The sequence below is a fragment of the Calypte anna genome, chromosome 15 (assembly GCF_003957555.1).
Source record: "Calypte anna isolate BGI_N300 chromosome 15, bCalAnn1_v1.p, whole genome shotgun sequence".
NCBI classification, from domain to species: domain Eukaryota; kingdom Metazoa; phylum Chordata; class Aves; order Apodiformes; family Trochilidae; genus Calypte; species Calypte anna.
The window spans coordinates 2,379,070-2,400,101 of record NC_044261.1 but is presented as its reverse complement, the minus strand read 5'-3'; the positions used below and the strand labels follow the sequence as shown (position 1 = coordinate 2,400,101).

At 46.4% G+C, this 21,032-nt stretch overlaps 2 protein-coding genes across 3 annotated transcripts; one reads left to right on the top strand and one right to left on the bottom strand.

Annotated features, from left to right (window-relative positions):
- Positions 1–969: 969 nt before the first annotated feature.
- On the top strand, positions 970–11,606 carry TMEM120B (transmembrane protein 120B). The gene is made up of 12 exons (XM_030460687.1): positions 970–1,070; positions 3,737–3,855; positions 4,811–4,927; positions 5,678–5,737; positions 6,307–6,402; positions 7,465–7,554; positions 8,546–8,611; positions 9,523–9,584; positions 9,830–9,922; positions 10,302–10,366; positions 10,528–10,596; positions 11,505–11,606. The coding sequence occupies exons 1-12, from the start codon at positions 1,002–1,004 to the stop codon at positions 11,604–11,606; spliced, it is 1,008 nt and encodes a 335-aa protein (XP_030316547.1). The 5' UTR covers positions 970–1,001.
- A 731-nt stretch (positions 11,607–12,337) lies between these two features.
- Positions 12,338–20,385, bottom strand: RHOF (ras homolog family member F, filopodia associated). 2 transcript variants are annotated; one of them, XM_030460764.1, is made up of 6 exons: positions 20,176–20,385; positions 19,986–20,073; positions 15,170–15,279; positions 14,556–14,690; positions 13,799–14,003; positions 12,338–13,103 (listed from the first exon to the last, which is right to left on the bottom strand). In XM_030460764.1, exons 1-5 carry the CDS (start codon positions 20,338–20,340, stop codon positions 13,839–13,841), a joined length of 663 nt encoding a protein of 220 aa, XP_030316624.1. In that variant the 5' UTR covers positions 20,341–20,385; the 3' UTR covers positions 12,338–13,103; positions 13,799–13,838. The 2 variants fall into 2 exon arrangements, with proteins under 2 accessions (XP_030316624.1, XP_030316623.1); XM_030460763.1 differs by lacking the exon at positions 12,338–13,103 and having other exon boundaries at positions 13,714–14,003.
- Positions 20,386–21,032: the final 647 nt, after the last annotated feature.

Below are 21,032 nucleotides of genomic sequence, written 5' to 3'. Positions count from 1 at the left end.
AAATGTGCAGACAGGTCTAATACAGCCTTTGGAAAGAACAAAGGACAGCGTGCAGAGAAGGGTCGAATGTTTTTTGTCGTTTGTGCTGAATCCAAGGAAATGGGATCCTACAGATACTCTGTGAAACGACAGCATTGCACTCAGCTTTTTACTTTGGCTTCACTCCTCCCTTCCCCATTCTATTTTTTTTTCCCTTCCTTTCCCCTTTTTCATTCACTTTGCCTATTTCCATCTTTCTCTAACACACCGCTATTACAGGAGGCTCAGTACCTACACTTGCGGCCTCCTCACCTCCGGTGCAGCCCCCTCAGCCCTGTGCTCCGCGCCTTTCCCTCACCCTCAGCCCCCGGAGCTGTGTGCTCTTCCCCTCCTTCAGCCCGGGGCCCCCCAGGCCCCGCTCCCAGTTCGCCAGTCCTACCCCCAAGCGGCTTTTTGTTCTCATGATAACAAAAAAAAGAAGATAAGGAATCATCTCCTCACTTTATCTTTGCTATCAGCCACCCGCTCTGCCCCGGCTCCCAGCCGGGCGGGGCCGCCATCACCTCAGACACCAGATCGCTCTGAGGGGATCATCCCCGCGGCACGGCGGCTCCGCCAATGCCACACGGAGGGAATTATCTCCCCCTTCAGCCATTCAGGCTCCGCCATAACAAGGAGGGAGCCGGGGGAAGCGCTGGGGTCCCCTGGAGGTGACCGGGACCGAGGTTGGGTCGGGTCGGGTCGGGCTGAGGCGTTTCCTCACCTCAGGCGGGCGGAGGACGGGGCGGGGCGGGAGGGGTGGCGCGAGCCACGGCGGCGCCGCGCTCGGCTCCCCGCGCGATGACGTCAGGGGCGCACGCGGCCCCCGGGCCGGGCTGCGGGCTCGTGCCGGCGGCAAGGGCTGGCGCTGCCGGGTGCTCCGCGCCGGGCATCTCCCGCCCATCTTCCCCGCATCTTCCCCGCATCTTCCCCGCATCTTCCCCGCATCTCCCCCGCATCTTCCCCGCATCTCCCGCCCCGCCATGAGGGTGCAGCTGGAGCGGTGCCACGGCGAGTGGCGGGAGCTGGAGGAGGAGTTCCGGCAGCTCCAGGTGAGGCGGGGGGCTCCGCGGCTCCGCGACGGGGTCGTGAGACGCTGCGCGGCATCGTCTTCCGCCCTGCGCCGCGTTCGCTACTTCCCTCACCCCGCGCAAAGCTGCGCTGCCTTGCCTGGCGCCGCTTTGCATCTTCCTGCCACACAGGGCTCGCCCATGGGCTGCCCCCCAACCTTCAGAAGCGCGGTGCGCATCCCGGGGTTTCCCTGCGCTGCCCCCGGGACGGCCTTGCCGAGGAGATTCCAGAGGTGCGGAACGCTTCGCCCCCTCCTCTCTGCGCCCGGCAGGGCCACGCATGAACAGCGCCTTCGCCGCAGGCCCGGGGCGCACCCTGCACAGCACCCCAGAAACCCCCCCGGGCCCCGGTGCGCAGCCGGGTGCTGTGCGACCCCGGAACGGCCCGGACCGAACTGGGGCCGAGGCCCCGGGTGTGTCCGCTGAGGCACCGAGGGGCTGCGGTACCAAGGTTCCCGCCGCTGGAGCAAGGATGACAAAGGGTGAGGAAGGGTGACAAAGGGTGACCCGGCGTTTTCCTGCACCCAGGGCACAAGGAGTGAGGCAGGTAACGCCTGTGCTGCAAGCAGCACCTGGCCAGAGTTTAATTTCCGTGTCTACCTTGCAGAAATGCTTTGAGGGACAGAAAGAGTTCGGAGCAGAGGCTGAGAGCTGTGTCTCCCAAGTGCTTTTCCCTCCAGAAGCCATCCCTCCCCTGCCTGGCATCACTGCTCTGCCTCTACATGTGCTTGAAAGCTTTATGCTGGTTTTAAAGCACGAGTGGCTGCTCTCCTCTGCCTGAGTGGGTGCACCGCAAAAAAATAACAAAAAAGGTAAAATAATGCAGTTTAGCTTGTTGTCTTAATTAAAAGGCAGTTCAGGAGGGAAGGTGGTGGTTGGGTGTTGTGGGAATTGTGCTGGTGTGGTTTTGCTGGTCACCTTTTTGCACCAGCCTTCTTGCAGAGCACTCTGCTCATGTCTGACTTAAACCACAGCAAAATGTCAATGATCTAACCCTGCCTCAGTTTCCTCCCAAAAAAGTAGAAATGCTTCTTGGTGGGTCTCAGCTGATGGTGGCCTGAGGTGTGGTTGTTGTCCAGTGGTTGGTAATGTAGAGGTGACAAGTTGAGGTGACATCCATCGGCTCCCAAGCAGCTGTCCTGGGGATGTGAACCCTGCTCCAGGTGATGGTTCAGTTTGCTTTGGAGGAAACCTCTGTACTCCCCAGCTGTGCTTGAGTCAAACCTTGATATTTAGAGTATAAATCCCAACTGTTTGGGAAGCTCCGACATGAGGGGCGTCAAAGGGGCTGCTGTGGGGAGCAGCTATGAGATGGGGTTGAGGAACACCCAGGTTTGCAAAAAGCATCTCACCAGCCACATCTGCAGATTGGTGTCGTTTGGGTTGTGCCTCATCTCTGGAACAGCAGTCTGAGAAAGCTTGGGGCTGCAGGATGTTACAGTTTTGGGGCAGGAACATGGGAAAATGGGCTTATCAATTTATACCCTGCATATGAATGTGTAAACCAGGGTTTGGCTTGGAAAAAGCTCTGTGAGGGCTCCCCTTGAATGTCCTGCAAATGAAAAAGTGCTTTGCCCCTCCTCCCCATGGGTCATATGTCTTAATATAAATTCTGTGCTGCTGGTGAGCCCACTTTGTAGACAATCCCCTCTCTTGGTAAATAAATAACTGCTCTACCAGCAAAGGTTATTCTAAATACCAGTGTCATTTTGAAATCATTATCCTGATGGTTTTTTTGCTAGCTGTAGAATTCACCAGCTCTCAACTTGTCTGTTTATGTTTCCAGTAAATACTTGAACAGTTTCTTGGCAAAAAGCTTCTTGTACCCTTTGAAAACAGCCTTGTAAAAGATGCTGTTATGTGACATCCAAAGAAGGAGATACTCTGCAGTCCAGGGAACCCCAAAGTTTAGCAAAGCCAAACCAATCCTGAAGCCACCAGAACTGTGGTTCCTGGACACGGTTAGTTTGGTTATTAAGGTTTTTAAATCAGATACCAGAGCTTGTTTTGCATTTCTCTTGTAAATCATGAACTGGTTCTGAAGAGGGGGAGAACAAAGATTTGCTTTGTATGGTTTTAACACCATATTTATGGTCTGGGACAACAGGATGTAATTTTCTGTGGTCATTGATGTGCTGGTAGATAAAGCAGTCAGGCAAATAGCCATGTAACCTGCACTGAGATGGCAGTGGTGGCCAGGAGGCATCTCAGTCCCCAGGGCTGGGTTTGTCTTTTTCTTTGTGTCCTCATCTTTCATCTTTATTTCCCCCCCCACCACATGTAATCTGGCTGTGAAATCAGAGATGCTGCTCTGTGGTGTAGCCACCTGTTTGATGGGGATCAACTGAGGATTAGAGCATCATTACAGGGGTGGGATGGGGCTGGGAAGCTCCTGAGTGGGAAAGCTGGTTACAAAGAGGAAAGGAGGCAGGCACAGAGGATGCTCTTTGTTCTGCAGGACCTTCATTAGGGTTGGATCCATGTTGGATCCATGGTGGTTTGGCATCACCCTCTCCTTGCTTGTTTGCCAGGTGTGCCTGTTGACTCAGAAAACCAAGTTTTTACTCACTTCCTTCAGAGGTGAGGGCCAAAAGCAATATGTAGCCTAGCAGGGCTTTTTCTACCAATTATCTTTTCTTCTCCTGCAGGAAACACACAAAGTTTACAGGCAGAAACTGGAGGAAGTCACCAACTTGCAGACAGCCTGCAGCACCTCCATACACCGGCAGAAGAAAACACTGAGAGATCTGAAGCACAGCCTGCAACGGTAACAGGAGACCTGGAGGGTGGAGGAGGTGGGGATGGGATATTTCTCCTTCCCAAAGGCTTGAAACATTTTGTATTTTTAGCATTTTAATGCTCAGTCTATGTCACAGTGGTGATTTTTGCTCCGTATTAATCTTGGGTCACCTCCGTTTATCGCAGCCAGATAAAATGTTGGTAACCCCCTGAGAGATGGAGCCCGGTAAATAAAGAAGATCTCTGAGGGAGCCTGCTTGGGTTTGCATCCTTGCAGTACGTGCCATATGCTGCAGGACCACACAGCTTTTGGTCCACGTGTTTTGCTAGGTGAGCAAAGCTTTGCTCCGTGAGCCGCACGGGAAGAGCAGCATCAGTCCTTGAACCTGAAGGTGTAACTTGCTCCTGGGTGGATTTACAGGAGGGAAGTGTCTCTGGCTGATCCCCAGGGGCCAAATGCCTTGTGTGCAGGTCTGGAAGCACAACCTCCAGCACCTGGGGTTGCTGATGCAACTGCTCTCTGGTATACATTAATTGGTAAAACCACAGTTTCTTAGTAAATCATCAGCTGTGTGCTTTGTTGCCTCTTGAAACATTTAATGCCTCTGCAAGGGCAGTGCCTAAACCCTCACTCAAAAGTCCCAAATTGAAAGGAGTCCCTGCAAAAAAAAGCATACTGTTCTCTAAGGGCTCTGCTAGGGAAGAGGTACTGGATCCTGTCTCTGAGCTGAGATGAAAAGAGAAGGTGATTTGTAAGCCAGCTGGTAGAAATAACTTAAAATGGCATAAACCAGGCAGTGAAATAAAATCATGGTAAGCAAAGGGGTGCTGCAGAAATACAGGAGCAAAGAGGGCAATGGCATCAGCTCACAGAGTTAGCTCGTTAACTAAAAAGCCCTGGCTTTTATGACAACGTTAATTTCCTTTTAATGAAAAGTCAATAAAAACACCAACAGGAATATCTTGTTTCTGTGTGCTTGCAGGTGCAAGCCCAGAGCCAGTCCTGAGGAGTTTGCTCTCATTCAGGAGCTCAGCACCCAGATCAAGGAGAGGCAAAATGCTTTCTTTGACATGGAGGCCTACTTGCCAAAGAAGAATGGGTATGTGCTTCACCAGGCAGACACATGCTCCAGGAAGGCTGATTTTTCCTTTTTTTTTCAAGTGTTCACAGTTGGTGGTGTTCCTGAAGGACAAATGTGCATGTTGAAGAAATGTAAGACTGAATTAGTCTGAGTCTCTTGCTGAGCCACGGTGTCAGTTGTACACTGAGTTCATCAGCTGGCAGTGGCTGGAAATGGAACTGCCCCTGGGCAGCACGGGGCTTCTTGTTAAAATAAAAGTTAACACTGCACTGGCAAGAGATCAGTGAAGTTCACTGTTCTGCACTGATGTTTCCCTGTGCTGGAATTTTAAAAAACTAAATAAGCACAAGAAACAGTGCTTATTGGACTTAAAATTTGTGCTTTGCTTCAAATGGGGTTGCTTGATTTATTTCACTTTTTATTTCAATTTGTGAGGGTTGTGTGATGTTGCAAGCCCTCAGAAGGTTCTAGCAGAAGCTTTTCTTTCAGTTTCTCCCCATTATTTCAGGTTTTGGACAATGCACACTATCTCACCAGTAGAGTGTAGCACAGAAAAGACACCAGGAAAATAAACCTTTTCTCTTAACTTCTTTGAAATGCTGACCAACCTTCCCATGTTTAAATCCTTTTCTGTAGTCTATCTCTCCAGTTTGCCTTAATTAAAAAACACCAGCAAATGTGGCTTTGGTCTTAACTTTGATCCTGCAGCAATCAAATAAACAGATTTACACGGGTCTGCTTTTATTTATTTCTTTTTTTGTCTTTCAGCCTCTATTTAAATCTGGTGCTGGGAAACGTGAATGTCACACTCCTGAGTAACCAAGCAAAGTAAGTGAACGTTTCTGCACGTGTGAATTTTGGGGTTACCTGGACCCAGCAGTTGGTTTGGACTCAAGTACAGATATGGGAATGGGTTTCTTTAGATATGATAAAAGATGAAATGTTGAGGATGAGCAGCTTGGACTATGACATGGGCCCAGGCTCTTGTTTCATGAGCTCTGGTGGAGTCTGTCCATTGCTTGCTTTGAAGCCCAGCCTGCTGCTTGAAATGTAAGAGAAATATTGCAGTAAAAAATGGTATTGTGGCTTGTAGGCATGCAGAGCTCCAGAAAATGGAGAGGTTTTGTGTTTGGGTTTGTTTTTTTTTTTCAAGTTTTAATTCTTATCATGCCAACCCAGAAATCAGCCTTTATGGACTTAAGCTATTGAGTTGTCTTGCAGTGTAATAGCTGTGCAGCCTGGAAGGTCCCTGCAGGCAGAATGCTGCTTCTCAGTGCCAGCTGCTGGTTTTCTACATGTTTTAAACAAAACCTCATGTCTCTGAGGCTGGGCATGTGGATTTGTATCTGGCTTGAAAAAAATGAAGCCACGTTCTGGTAGAGGCTGTTCCCTGCCAGGTTTGCATACAAGGATGAGTACGAGAAGTTCAAACTTTATCTGACGATCATCTTGTTACTCGGGGCCATCACCTGCAGGTTTATTCTCCACTACAGGTAAGCTGCTTTTTTACTTTTAATCAAGTATTTTGAATAAAAACATGTTGGTTTTGAACTGACTGTGCCCTTCTGTTGAGGATGGTGACATGAGCTCTGGAAATGTTTAGGCTTTGAGTAGCTGGGCAGCGGGACACCTTTCGGACCTCTTCAACACCAACAGGACCTGGTTTTTAGCTACTTGTTTTTCCTTGGTTTACTTTCTTTTGGAGTCTCTTGTAACTAAGAGAAGTCCAACATGTTGTTTCCTGATTCATCCTTTTCCTGGCCTCATGCTGTGCTTGGGAACAAGCAGTTGATTTTGCTCACAGTTTGTCCCAGGCAGGGACTGGCACTGTGCTGCAGCTCTGGGCTTGCAAAGACAACGAAAGAAGATTTGCATGAAATGATCAGACCTGAAACGTTATCTCGAGGTCATCTGAGCACCAACAAGCTTCCACTATGCCATTTTGTTTGAAAAACGGGAAGGTGTTGGATCTGGGCACTTCCACTGAGGCCTCTCAGGTCTAGGTGAATACAGGATTGTACCAGGGAACGGTGGTGCCATGGACAGAGGCTGCCCCAAATTCTCTTGGCTTCAGGGGTTTGCACGTGGCAAAATGAAGTTTTTGGGTTTGGTTTTCCCCCATCCTGAGTGTAGTGCTCTTCTGCTCTTTCAGTTGATTTGGTTTATATAGATCTCGTGGAATCTCATTGAATTAGCCAGGAAATGCCTCTAAATTGGATCATCTGCAGCGTCTGTGGTGCTTTCTCTCCTTCAGAAGGAATTAGTGTCATCTCTGCATACCTGCTTATTGGCTCAGGATCTGCAGTGTGATGTCATGGGGCTCTTCTCACTGGAAGAAAGGACTCTAGAACCCACCAGTGCTGCTCATGTGTGTAGTTCTGTGTGTGGAGTAGAGATACTCAGGACTGGGGCTTGGTGTCTTTGGCCTTGCTCATCCAGATTTTCATTCACCTAAAGGGAGGGAGGGAGGAAAAATAATTTTGTTTTGTTTTCAATGTGCATTTATAACAGAATATTTTTTCCCGTGTGTTGTTGTTTTTTTTTCTGTTTAACAGGGTGACAGATGAAGTGTTTAACTTTCTGTTAGTGTGGTATTACTGCACACTGACGATACGGGAAAGCATTCTCATTAGCAATGGATCAAGGTACTGTGCCACCTGCAGAAATCTATTTAAAGCATGAAATGTCCTTAAAAGAAAAACAACCTCCAAAATCAAATTCATCTTTGTGCTGAATTCCAGCAAATCCAAGATGCTGATGCCTCTTTGCAAGGTCTCTTGTCTCTGGTTTCCATGGTTGCTTTCAAGATGTGACCACTTGAGATTTGAGTGGTTTTGGTGAAAAAACTGACCCAAGGTGCTGGCTCTGTGCCTGGAGCTTACAGCCCATGGGTCACTGGCAAATCTCATGAAGCACTGAGCTAAATTAAAAGTCATGATGAGAGAAAGCTGGTGGGTAGGAGATTACTGTAGAAAAATGTGGGTACACAAGTAAAACCCTGGGGGAATGTAACTGAAAGATGATGGAAGTTGGAACTAGATGATCTTCAAGTTCCCTTCCAACTCAAACCATTCCACAATCCTTATTCCAAGCCTTTGTTTCTGTATGGCACCCTTAGCAGGGGTATCCTAAGGCAGGGTGCTGAGGTCTTGCTGCTGTGGTGCTCACTACAGCCCTTGCTCATTTTACTGTAATTCTCAAAGCTTTCTGCAGCTTTTGTGTCTGAAAGGAAGAGCTATCTCAAAGGAGGGACTTGGAAACATCACCTGATGGATGGCACAGACTAAAAAAGGGTGTGTGGGCTGAAACTTGTGTGTCATCAGTCACCCTGGCACCTTGTGCTGTGAGGACTGCTGCTTCCTGCTGTGCTGCAGAACTTGTGGGAGCAAGAGAGATGGACCCTGGTCCTCAACCTCCCTCCAGCAGTCCTGGATTTGTGCCCCAATTAAGCTGTGGTATCATATAAACCTCTACAGCATCCCTTTTGCTAGAGTAGAGCCAATGATTTTGTTCCCTGTCAGGATCCCCCCCAAGTTCTCCCAAATCAGGATAATTTTTTTGTCTATAAAGTTGGATTTAAAATGCTAAAATCCATGGTTTTGGTCTAACTGCCATGGTGTTTTTTTTTCTGTTCAGGATCAAAGGCTGGTGGGTGTCTCATCATTATGTCTCCACATTCCTGTCTGGAGTTATGTTAACATGGTAAGTGTGCTCAAGGTGTTTCAAGCCTGTTTCACCATCCTTGCATCATCCAGTACGAAGCTTTAGCTGCATGGGTACATGGCAAAGTGTCAGACTTGGTATTTGTTTGATCTTCGGGATGTTTTCAGTGATAATACAACACTGCAAGTCTGTGTTAAAAAAAAAAAATAATGAAAAAAACCCCAACCAACACAAAAAAACCACCAAACCCTGGGCTGTAGTTGTGGTAGTACAATGGTGGTAAGTAAGATGGTAGTAAAATCTCTCAAATCTCCCAATTTCTGTTTCTGTGTGTAACTGAGCAAGCAAGCAAGCAGCACTTTAGAGGGAGGACACCACAAAAGGAATCTGTTTGGTGCCTTTACTGAATCCAGATTACAACCAGTGTAAAAGCCAAAAACTCAAGTTACCTTCCCATGGGTTTGTCAAGGAACAAAGCAATGCAACCAATGTGTGGCCCCTGGCTCAGCTGATTAGGTAATATTTAAAAACTGTTTAAAAATGAGGGATGAGGCAGTGGCTGGAGCAGAAGATCCCCTGTCCTTTGTTTATCCTGAACTACCCTCAGGATAAGGAGCACAACCACTCAACTCCCCCCTTTGGAGTCTTGATGCTGATGCTGCTGAAGGGCGTTGGTGGCTGCCTGGAGAAAACCACAATAAACAAATGAATGAGAGGGGAATTTGTGTGTGTTGGAGAGGGGAAACCTCACCAGTGAGAGCATTTCCTCTGAGCCAGGGTTGTGCTGTGGGGCTGCAGCACTGTCTCTGGGCTCCCAGTGAGGTGGAGCAGGCTGGGTACCAGGCACTTGTTCATTTGCTGGTGGGATCTGGGTTGGCCATGAGGGGCAAGGGCACTGCATTGGATGCTTTCTACCAAACAAATGGACCTCCTCTGTATTTTGTTTTCAGGCCAGATGGACTCATGTATCAAATGTTTCGCAGCCAATTTTTAGCCTTTTCCATCTTTCAGAGTGAGTATATTTTGCCTTGCTAGTTCATGGAGTAGGTTTTGTATCTCATGTGCTTAAAAGAAAACACTGCTTGGTAAATACTGGAGTACTAAACCATACAAATCTATATCCTGCCATGCAAATATACAGTGTACAAATGCAGACAATAATTAAGTTCTGTTGGATTGCACATTATTAAAACAGTTTGTTACATCTCTCACACTTCTGAGTAGCCAACACAAGGATGTGTCCTCTCTCCTCTCCAGGTTGTGTTCAGTTCCTACAGTATTATTACCAAAGGGGCTGCCTTTATAGACTTCGTGCTTTGGGGGAGAGAAACCACTTGGATCTTACAGTAGGTGAGGCTTTGTTAAGTTTGCTCAGGTTTTAGCTGCTGTGATAGGGAGAGGGTGATAGGGAGAGGCCTTCCTAGAGGAAGTTTTGCAGAGCTGTCAGTCCCTGCTCGTGTCCTGCATCAGGGAGGTTTTTCACCTTCTTTGCAGGTCCTGAGTAGAGGGCTCTTGATCTCCCTCAGCTCTTGAAAGGGTTAAGATGAAGGTTCTGGGCATCTTCATCCTCCTCCCTTTTCCACACCTTCAAGTGTGTATTTTTAAGTTGGTTGGATATTGCAGAGCAGGGTGGGAACAGCCTCTTATGGGGTGGTCTGGGTGGGGAGGGCTGCAGCTCCAGTCCTGGCTCCTCTCTGCTCACTCTGCCTTTTTTGTTAACCTTTTCCAGAAGGATTTCAGTCCTGGATGTGGCGGGGGCTGACATTTCTCCTTCCTTTCTTGTTCTTTGGGCATGTAAGTTGAAAAATTCTGTTCCTAACTTTGGGGCACATGGCCTGGGAGGATCTGCCACTGCTTTAAAGGTGCTTTAGATCACACGGACCCATGGCAAATGTTTCTAAGGTTTGGGTTTTTTTGCTTGTAATTACACTTTTTTTTCTTCTTCTTCTTTTTAGTTCTGGCAGCTATATAATGCAATCACACTATTTGGATTGTCAAGGCATAAGGAATGCAAAGAATGGCAGGTGGGTGTTGGTTCTGCTCAGAAAGAGTATGGCTACAGGGAGAGGGGGCTGCTTAGCCACAACCTTAAAGACTTTTGGGCATCTGATCCCTTCTTAAGTATCTCAGGATGATGTGGCACAGAGACAGTATCAGAGGACTTGAAATAAATGTGAGTTACTGTGGGGAAACTTGCACCCACGGGTGACCATGCAAACTGAAAGACAGAGGGTGTAGAGGGAAGAATATGTAGGTGGGTAAACATCTCACCATGTTCTTGCTGTTTAATATGCTGTTGGGCATTTAATAGCAACAGCTGCTGGTGGTGCTTTATGGCTGATCCATGTGTTAAAAATATGATCACAATAAAATCATGGCAATGAATCAATTGAAAAACACATTATCCACTTTATTGCCCCACTTTTAGGCATCTTTCCATCTGCTTTCTCAACTGCTGTCATCATCAAACACATCCATGCATTTTCCAGCTATGGAATTGCTCCTGTAGATTCAGACTGGACCCCATCAGGCATCCAGTGGTCCAGATAATCTGATGGTCATTATTTTGGCCAGATCTTGGTGCAGCTGGTGTGCTTACTTTGTTCAGGAGGAATATGGCCTTCCCCATGCCACAGCTGTTGAGTAAAAGTGCTTGTAGCTGAATGTTAATCCACTAGATAAGACTTAATGATTGTACTTGTTGATAGAGTCCACTTATGTGGAGAATAATTTGTGTTGTAATATTAAACAGTAGTAAATGCTGATAAAAAATATACTTCCCATAAACACACAGTGGATGTGGGGACATGTATTTGGCTGTGATGTTTGTGCTGGTGTCCCCCTGGACTTGTCTACCAACCTCCCTCAGAGTTCCCTTCACTGTGGCCCAAGCAGCACCCTCAACTCTCACCCTTTTTTCCCCCCTTCTCAGGTTTTTGTGTTGGCATTTACATTTCTGCTGCTCTTCCTCGGGAACTTCCTCACTACTCTCAAAGTGGTGCACACTAAACTCCAGAAAAAAAAGACAAAATGAAGAAGCTGTGAAATCTCCTCCCATCCCCACTGGCTTTGGGACAGATCCTACTAAACCTCAGTGACCCTGTGGATGGGCTCAGAAGGACTTGTCCATCCCTGTGTCTGCTGAAGGACATGGACTCTGCCAGCACAGACTCAGTGTTACACAAGCATGGCTCTCCAGTCTGCAGTCCTGCTATTTATGTATATTTAATACAGAATGTATTTGCTTTTTTTTTTTTTTTTCTATTTTTTTTCCCTGTATATAGGGCAGCATGCACCTGCCTGGTGAAGTGCCAGCAGTGGGAGAATGTGAGATCTACTGTAATTCCAATTCTGGAATGATATTTAACACTTTCCAGTTTTATTATTGAAATTCTGGGTATTGGATTTGCAAAGGTTTATGACCACTCCAGGTTGATCTGTAATACAGACAGAATGCTGTTTTTTAAAGGCATTTGTTTAAGGCATATTTTTAGTGGCAATATTAACATGTCTGTACTGTGAAAAAAACCCCAACACACCCATCTTTGTACCATTCTGCTGCTATATATACTTCAAAAAAGCTATTTAAAGATAGATAAACCCTCTTTTGAAAACAAAAGCAAGGCGTTTTTAAATGGAAGTCTGCTAGTCCTCTTCCAGGGAGACCAGGTCATCTGTCCAGGCCTGGAAATAGACCTCAAATAAACCACTCAATATGGAACTGCTTCAGCCCCTTTTTAATAACAAATACACTGCCTTTTGGGTTGATTTTTGAGAAAACATTTTCCCTTGATCAGTGGCATAAAGCACGTTTGCACATTGGTTTCTGGTTTCAGTATTTTCTTGCTCCCAGTGCTGTTCTGGAAAGGGGAAGACAGGCTCAGCAGAGATATTAAACATTTTATTTAGGTGCTCCAGTTGTACTGATGACTAAGAGAATGTAAACTCTGGTTCAGGAGGATGGCAGGGGACAAATCCTGACTGCTGTCCTGCTTAATTCCTTGTGCTGCTTGTACTTCAACTTACTCATCCAAATAAGCTTGTTTTGGGTGCTCTTAACACCTGTACTTCCTAAGGCCAATACTTTGTGCTGCTTTAGGCAGTGTCCCTCCTAAGGGTGGCTTCCTCAGAGCCAGTACAAAGCCCAGACTGGGAAGATGGTGAAAATTATGCCCTTCTCCCTGTACCTGTCCTCATGAAGAAATTATGTGTACTACAGACTTGAAATGGTGTCATCAGTTGTTGTGTTGCTGCCAGGCTAGCCAAGTTACCTTCACAGTGTTGCTGTCCTGCAGGGATGAATAATAAATTGCAATTTGCATATTTTGAATAACTTCCATATTAGCTGGGCTGTGTGTTGCTATGTTAACTTCTGCACACCCTGTGGGGTTGTTCTTTCCTCCTTTGAACTCTCCATGTATGAAATGTAAATTGTTTTATTTTGAGAGCGATGCTGGAACCTGCTGGATCTGAGCAGTGGCCCTGGTTCTCCAGAGTTGGGGAGCTCTGCACATGCTGAGTCATTTCAGTTCTGCAGAATGAGAAACTCAGGTCAAAAACCAAGAAAGATTTCTGCTGTGGAGCTGAGGGTAAATGCAGGAACTTCCTGCATGTTGATGTTTCAGTTTTGTACTGGGTGAGGTGTTGTGCTGGCTTTTACTAACAAGCATTTCTCATGGAGGAAGGGCTGCACACTTCTATTTTTCTGTAGTTCAAGATGGGCACAAACTTCTTTTCTTTTTAGTTTTATGTTTTAAGCTTGTAGGGATTTGCAAGTCTTAACCAAAACAAGTTGGGTGGAAGAGGGGCAGTAGTGGATGCTCCCTCTGTGCACTGGTGCTGCTTGGGGCCAACTCATAACACTTGCACCAAATGAAATAACTTGAAAACATTATGATAACTGCCATTTGTCTCCTCAAAAGCTGCTTTTTATTTTTCTGAGGGAAAATATGCCACTAATGAAGTCACATACTAACAGCTGCTGTTCCCTGCAGTTTAAATAGGGAGTCCAAGACTTGGTGGTCACTTTGCAGTTAAGAGCAGAAACCAGATGGACAAAGGCACACTTGATAAAGAGCTTTGAAAACTTTATCACCACCGTGCAACACAAGTGCAAAAATACTGAACATAATAAAAAAATTTAAAATAAAAATTGTTTCAGAAATATCAACAAATAATGGGGGGGGTGGGGAAAAAAAGTCTTTAAGGTTATGTTGGTTTTAAAACCTGAATTGCTTGGCTCTCAAGTGCTCTCTTGCAGTCCAGATCATAACACTGAGCACGCTGTCTGCTTCTTTCGGCGCTTGGCTTTTTTCATGGCATTCAGTGCAATGGTTGTTGCTTTTTTAAAAACATTTTCTATGTTTTCACGACATTTTGCTGAGCACTCCAGATAAATTTCTGCATTAATCTGCTGACAAGCTGCTTCACCCTGTACAGAGCAAAAGGTAAGAAACAATGTAAACCTGATGTGCGAGAGAAGGAAGGTGAGATGGGAAAAAAAGGGGATTATTTTGTACATTTTTGTATCGTGAGGTCAGGAAGAAAGAAACAGCCTCTCAATACAGTGCAGGGTTGGTAATAAACTGAGTAATTGGTAATAAACATTGGTAATAAACTGAGGCACTGGGAACTAGGATGGTTTTTCCCCCATGGTGATCTAGATGTTGATCTACTTGTTGAGGCATAGAAATTTTTAACTTGGCTGTGAAAGGAAACAAGAATGAGATGTAATGGGCCTGGTTTCCTTTCAGATATGCAAAACAGTTCAAATTTCTCCTTACTTTGGTCCTAAAATGGGTGGTGATTTGGCCACTTCCAAAAAGGACTTACAGGAATTCCTGTTAGTGTCCAGAGTTCTGGACACTGCGATCACCTCATTTTGGAGTATCTGTGGTTGCACTTGTGAGCAATGATGCCATTGAAAAGGAGGGTGTTTCATCTCTTGCAAAGAGGACCCCACTTCAAATGCACTGTTATTTACCTGGCTGTAAGTAATGGGTTCCTGCTTAGCAGCCCTGAGCTTACGGAGCTGTTCTTTGTCTTTCCTCAGGTCCGTCTTGCAGCCGATCAGCACCAGCGGGACACCTCGGCAGAAGTGGTTTACTTCAGGATACCACTGATGGGAGAAAAACAAAGCCTTTTAGTCTGGTTTGGTTTTCTTTGTTTCTTTCTTTCTTTTTCTGAAATCAAAACTATAAATGTAAAGAACAGAGCCAGCATTTATCCGCAGGGCGGTCTCAGCATTTTGGAAGTCATGAACGAAGATGTGTATGATGGAAGTGGACTTGAATCTTAAATGCCTGTGTGTAGTCTTGTTCATCTGACATCACTATTAATAAAGCAGCAACTTCACTGCTGGTTTGTGACCTTTTTAGTGTACTGCAGAGTTCTCAGCACTTAGGAGCCACGAAGGGGTGAGCTTCAGCTCTAAGGAGGTCTGTGACCTGCAGCTCAGAGCATGATGAGTGATCTGTGCACCTACATGCCCAGGCTTCAGGACACTAAAGTGTTGGCTTTTTTTAATCTGACAACCTGCCATGTATCAGGCCTGTGTAATTCATTTAAAAGGCTGAAGCAATTATGAAAGCCTCTTACCTTAGCTGCTACATTATCATAGCTAGTGGGGTTCATGACATCGTAACAAATCAACACGACGTTCGTGTTCTGGTAAGAAAGAGGCCGTAACCGATCGTAGTCCTCCTGCCCTGAAACACAGAGAATATTTTGGGTAAATAAGTCTCTGCTTCTAACAAGCAGTCTGGTGGCAATACATAAAGATGTATACTTGAGGACAACAGTATTTTAATTGCATAGACAAAGTTTTCCGTGGTTGTAAAATTCCTTCCCTTAAATGCAGGAGATTCTTCTTCACTGAAAAAAACCCCAATGTTTCAGAATATAAAACATACCCAACTTTATCCAACTCCAAAGAACTGTTCTTATAGCTGATTGCCAACTTGCTGCTCAAAAGCAAAATCAGCAGAAGGAGTCTGCTTGACAATCATCAATTTAATTGACAGGCATCACTTAAAACATTTGCAATTGGGTGGTGTTTCCATTCTCCCAAATACATCTGCACAGGTGGAGCTGTGAGGAGAAGAAACACCTTGTTTGCTAGATGTGAATGCTGAAGTAAAAATCGGGTGGCAAACTTGCTTTTGCCAGCCCAGTGAGCTGAGAGGAAGCAGCAATTGAGCACTGCTGCTATCTGCAGCAGCACACACACGATTTTACAAGACATGATTTTACAGAACATGCTGCAACGTGAGCCAGGCTTAAGTGGTCTTTGAAGCAGGACTACACAGCAGATCTTAGGGCTGCTGCTGAATTCTGGAAAAGCAGTGGATTTGTCAGATTTTTGATTAGGGATGTTCTAGCACATGATTTGACAAGAGGAAGCTAATTTGCTTCAGCCCTGTACTCTTCCCTTTGCTGTAGATCTGACTTAGCAGTAATCACCAGGCTGGAGGTGAAGGTGTCTTGCTTTGAGAAATTAAGTTCATGAAGGCAGTAATTACCAGATATAGTTGGCAGTTCAGGAAGAAAAACAAACAATCTTTTCCATTTGAGATTTTGTTCGGAGACTTAATGAAGAAGAAACCTTGACTTAATCTATTGATCTATTTGCCACCTGAATGCTGTCCCTGGGGATGGCTGAAGAACAGGGGAAGAAGTAAAACCACAGGTCTGGGTCTGCTTTTCCTCCCCCCTTCACCAATTCCCCACTGAAGATGTGCCAGCCTGTGTGTTGCTCAGTCCATTAAGGAGCTCAGCACCCACTGCCACTAACAAGAGAGGGTAAAAATTATAAGAAGTCCACTTGGTAAGAGCTGTCTTAATGTACAGCAGCACTGTTCACCACCACCAAGGGGTAAGGAAGAACGCAATATCCTGCAACCCAGGGCAGAGCAGCCAACCACTTCCTACACACATCCCCATGTTCACTCTTGTGTTTGGGATCAACATGAAACTGCACCACGGGGAACTCTCACAGACACAGAGAAATGCACCTGATTTTATTTGGTTTGTTAGTCTGCAGGCTTCATGAGAATACCATTGCTATTAGCTAGGCAGCTGTCATTTTGGCACTATTCACTTCAGAAAAAAACTGGGAGGCAGACTTTTTTCTTGGCAGGAACAGAGCCAGTAGGACACTTGGGGTGGGGAGACACTGCAAGGAAAAAGTTGGGTTTTTCTGTCTTACTCAGGTGCACCCTCCTTCTCAAAGTTATGAAAAATTACTTGTGCATGTACTGGCTTTAAAAATTTCTCTTAAGGCCTCAGACTCCTGAACATCTGTCATTACAGACCTGAAACCCCCCTCTGAAGGCTTTGCGTGTGCTTCCTGCAAGTCAGAGCAAGCACCCACAAAGATGAGGCACAACTTCCTCCCCAGCCCAGCAGAGCTCTTTTCTTTGGTCTGAGAAAGTCCTGCACCAAACAGCATCTGAAATTGAGCCTTGTGTCTGAGCTGCAGCTAAAGCATCAATGCTGCTCCCTTAGTATGTAAAAAATGACAGAGTTAATTTACCTCTGAATGCCTCTGCCTCTCTGGAGCACAGCAAGGAGTGGGAAACTCTGAATTGAACAAGCAGCTGCAGAGCCTGTTTGTGGATGGGACAAGTGGTGTTACAAAGCCTTTACACATTGCATGTGTACACCACCAGCTTCCTGCAGCAGCAAGAGGTGTCTCTAATGAGGAAGACAGAGTAGCACAGTAGAAATGTCACACAGAAAGTTGTTACTCTAGCGTATTTTAGACTAACTCATTACCTTCGTTTGTAACCAAAATTTATCTCAAGAAAAAAATACCTTTGGTAGCTTGGAATGTTTGATTCTTAGGTGTTTTGTTTGTGTCCTTCAGTAAGTAGGACAAGCTCAGAGTCTCAAGCTGCTCAGGACTTAACAACACAAAGAATCCTTCTTCCCTTAAACAGCCCACAGAGCTGAACCTGTCCTTTGCCTTTCTGTGATGCTGAAGCACATGCAGCTCCATTTAGTGTTGCTCTTAGCAAGATCCTGAAAATATCAAAGTCCTTTCTGCAGTAGGTGCATCATTAAGATCCAGTGACACTTTTTAGAAAAGCAGCTTTGCCTTCTCCTCCCCTACACTGCTACATGGCACTTAGCTGACTCCCTTCTCCTTAGAAATGAATCTACATCCTTTGGATCCCAGTTAAGTAATTTTATGATAATCTGATTTGGGAACCTTTCAGGCTGAGAAGCAAAACACAAGTACAAAGCTGTGTCAGGATTTCAGGGAAGAACAAGACCAACTCAGGTAGCTGAGTAAGTCAGAAGATGATTCATGGAATACTGGCAATATGCTGCACTGTTAAACCACTGTACAACCAGTAATAAATTGTATGTTTAGACTCCTCTTAAAGCTGCAGTTGCTGCTGTTTTCCCACCCCAGCTGAGAGAGGCATTTAATGAGCTGCTGCTGCATGAGATGACAGAATAATTCAACAGAGTGAAACACCCATTCCAAAACTGCATCACCCATGCTGCATCCACATGGCAGAGGGACAGGAGTTCTCTTGTCTCCTCAACTGGACACTCCCCATGCTCTTCTACTGCAGTATTTGGATTTGGAAGGACAGGACACCACTCTTATAACCCAGAAGGAACTCATCATCAACTCTGTGTTATTAAAAACAGGATGAGACTAAAATGTGTGCTCAAGTGAGTTCTTCCTCTAGTGTAACTTCCAGTTTCAGAAAGGGGATGAAAAGCTGCTTGAATGACTGAGTGTGACACAGATCTGTAACAAAACTATGTAAGCAGCTCAGAAACAGAACCAAAACTCCAGCCCTTCCCTAACACAAAATACACCCTGCTCTGTTCCTCTCTGGGGCACTGCTTTAGTCTGAGACAGTATTTATATCTGTGACCTAAATGTGGAAGGGTAGACACTTTCTGCTGAAGTTAAATGCCTGAACAAGGAAACAAGACAAGCCACCAGCACAGAGTTCAGAGTTGTCTGGGCTGCAGGTCTTGCACAGAGCTGAACCCCTCACATGATGCAAGGATCTGGGCACTTAGGCTTGAGAGAGCTGAGTTCACACAGAACCTGTCTGGATCCAGCCCACATTCCTTAAATCCTAGAAAAGACTCCAAAGGCAAATGCTGGAAGCTGTAGCTTGACTTTAAATGAGCCAGACAAGTACCAAGAACCCTGTGACAGGCAAAAATTCCACACTGACAGTGAATAAACATAAAAACTCAGCAAGTTCACTGTGACAAGTTCTTTGTGCCAACACCCTGTATTAAGGAAATCCATCTTTCACACTGGAGTTCAGCCCTTCTCTTCTCCTTTGACACTTAATCACAAAACCCTTGTCATTCAGTAGAAGCTACATTATCAAAATTACTGGATTAGAGAACAGTAATATTGACACAGGAACATGATTGGCAAATTGAGTGCTCAGGATCTTGCTACACTGCAGTAAAGATTACCAATAAAATTTACTTTTAGATTAAAAACCTTTAAATTATTTATTCAGATATCACATATGGTATGCAAGAAGGTAAGTGTGTTTTACTACTATTAAAGATTAATATGGACTGCATTCCAGTCTTATTTGTCTTGGATTAAATTTGGAACAGCTCCACAGGCTTGAACTGAAACAGATTATTTACACTGAGCTGAAATAGAGCACGTGTCTAGGGTTTAGGGTTCATTTAGGAATGCAGCTGGGTAACAGTTTGGGACCTGTTGAATGAAGTTGAACACAAACAATTTCACAAGTTCCTGAAATAAACCTGAACAAACTACCAGCATTTTCAAATAACCTTTACTGCTACAAGGCCTTTTATTTCAAACACAAACCAGGCTTTTTCTCCTCTGCTATTTGATCACACATGGCAGGGGATTAAAATATTCTCCTGGTTGATTGTATTATGTATGCTTTGCAGCTGGGAACTGGGCTTTAACACCTTCAGATGTGTTTGCTATCTGATGGGATTTTCTTAATAAACTGTGTTGTGAAGACAGTGAACTAGATAATGAACCCATGGCTAGAAATGCCATTAGATGAGCAACCCTTTTTATTTCTGGAATGCACATTCATGCATGCAACAGGTAACAGATTTTTTTGTGTGTAGTACTTCAATCTCTATCAGTCTTGACTGCAATATTAGGCTAAAAGTGTGCAAGTAGAAAAGCAATTTGAAGATATATCCAGCTTTACAGTCTGCAAGTATCAGTCTGGTTTAAGTAGGTACAGCAAAAGCTGAAGGAACAGAAACACAGGAGCAGCATTTTGCACTGGTAAAAGCAGTTTCTGCGTATTTATCTGAAATTTTTAAAACCCAGGGGTGGGTTTGGGTGCAATCCCATCGCAGCGGCCGCACAGAACCGATACTGTTGGAACTGGGAAAATGGAAATGATGTGAAACCAACCCTTACCTGCCGTATCGTACAGGTTCAGGGTGATCTCCTTTTTTCCCACCGTAACGCTGGTTGTATACTTCTCGAAGACGGACGGCGCGTATTGCTGCAAAGGGAGGAGAAGCAGCTCTAGATGGGGACCAGCACCGAGCACCCAGCACCCGCCGCTTTACCGAGCGGTCCCCAGCAGCCCCGGGCGGGCCCTCACCTCGGGGAAGGAGCCCTTGGCGTAAACCATCAGCAGCGAAGTTTTCCCGCAGCCGCCGTCCCCGACGATCACCACCTTCACCTCTTTCTTGCCCGACGGGGCGGCCGCGCTGCCGCGGGAACTCCCCGCCGCTCCCTCGGGCACAGCCCCGTTGGCCGCCTCCATGGAGGCGAGCGGGACCGGACCGGGCTTAGCGCCGCTGGGACGTGGATCCCCCTCAGCCGCGCTCCGGGCACCCCGGGGCGGCCCCGTCCCACCCGCGCCCCGCCCCGCGGGCACCAGCGCCTCAGGTGCCTCCGGGCCCCTCCCGGGGCGGTGCCGCCGCCTCACACCGCGTAACCCCCGGGGCGGCGGGGATTCCCTCAGGGGCGTGGGGCATCGGTTCCTCACGGGTGTGCGGCTGCCCACCGTGGGGCCCCGGCGCTGAGGCGAACGCAGCCCCGGTGGACACCACAGGGCTCCCCTCAGGACTTTTCCCGCCCAAACCCCGAGGGGCTGCTCCCGCCTGTCCTCCCGGGAGCCTCCATCCACCTCAGGATGTTTGGCCCTCTCCGTTGTCTCTCAGCTCCCGCTGCCATCTTGGGTGCTCATCCTCTTCCAGCTACTATGGCGCCAACGGCCTCTCCTGCTGCCTCACTCCTCGTTTATTCCCCCAGGGAGCCCCTTTGGACCTCAAGCGCCATGTTGGTTAACCCCAGGTCTGAGGAGAAGTCTTCCAGTTCAGTGTCTGCAGCGGCGGATCCCGGTCCTGACGGCTGAGGGGCGGGAAGCAGAGACCTCCTGAGGTAAATGTGTCGTGACAGACTTGCTCAGGTGCCAATCTACCACCATACTCCAGAAAAAAACCAAAAAAACCC

What these genes read in the sequence shown, in the direction of transcription:
- TMEM120B (XM_030460687.1), top strand. Translation starts at nt 1,002, where the DNA reads ATGAGGGTGCAGCTGGAGCGGTGCCACGGCGAGTGGCGGGAGCTGGAG. An exon ending in AGGTTTATTCTCCACTACAG is followed by an intron (nt 6,403 to 7,464) that starts GTAAGCTGCTTT and finishes TCTGTTTAACAG; the next exon opens with GGTGACAGATGAAGTGTTTA. An exon ending in CTTTCTTGTTCTTTGGGCAT is followed by an intron (nt 10,367 to 10,527) that starts GTAAGTTGAAAA and finishes TCTTCTTTTTAG; the next exon opens with TTCTGGCAGCTATATAATGC.
- RHOF (XM_030460764.1), bottom strand. Translation starts at nt 20,340, where the DNA reads ATGGAGGCGGCCAACGGGGCTGTGCCCGAGGGAGCGGCGGGGAGTTCC. An exon ending in CCAAGGGCTCCTTCCCCGAG is followed by an intron (nt 20,074 to 20,175) that starts GTGAGGGCCCGC and finishes CTCCCTTTGCAG; the next exon opens with CAATACGCGCCGTCCGTCTT. An exon ending in GAACCTGTACGATACGGCAG is followed by an intron (nt 15,280 to 19,985) that starts GTAAGGGTTGGT and finishes TCTGTGTTTCAG; the next exon opens with GGCAGGAGGACTACGATCGG.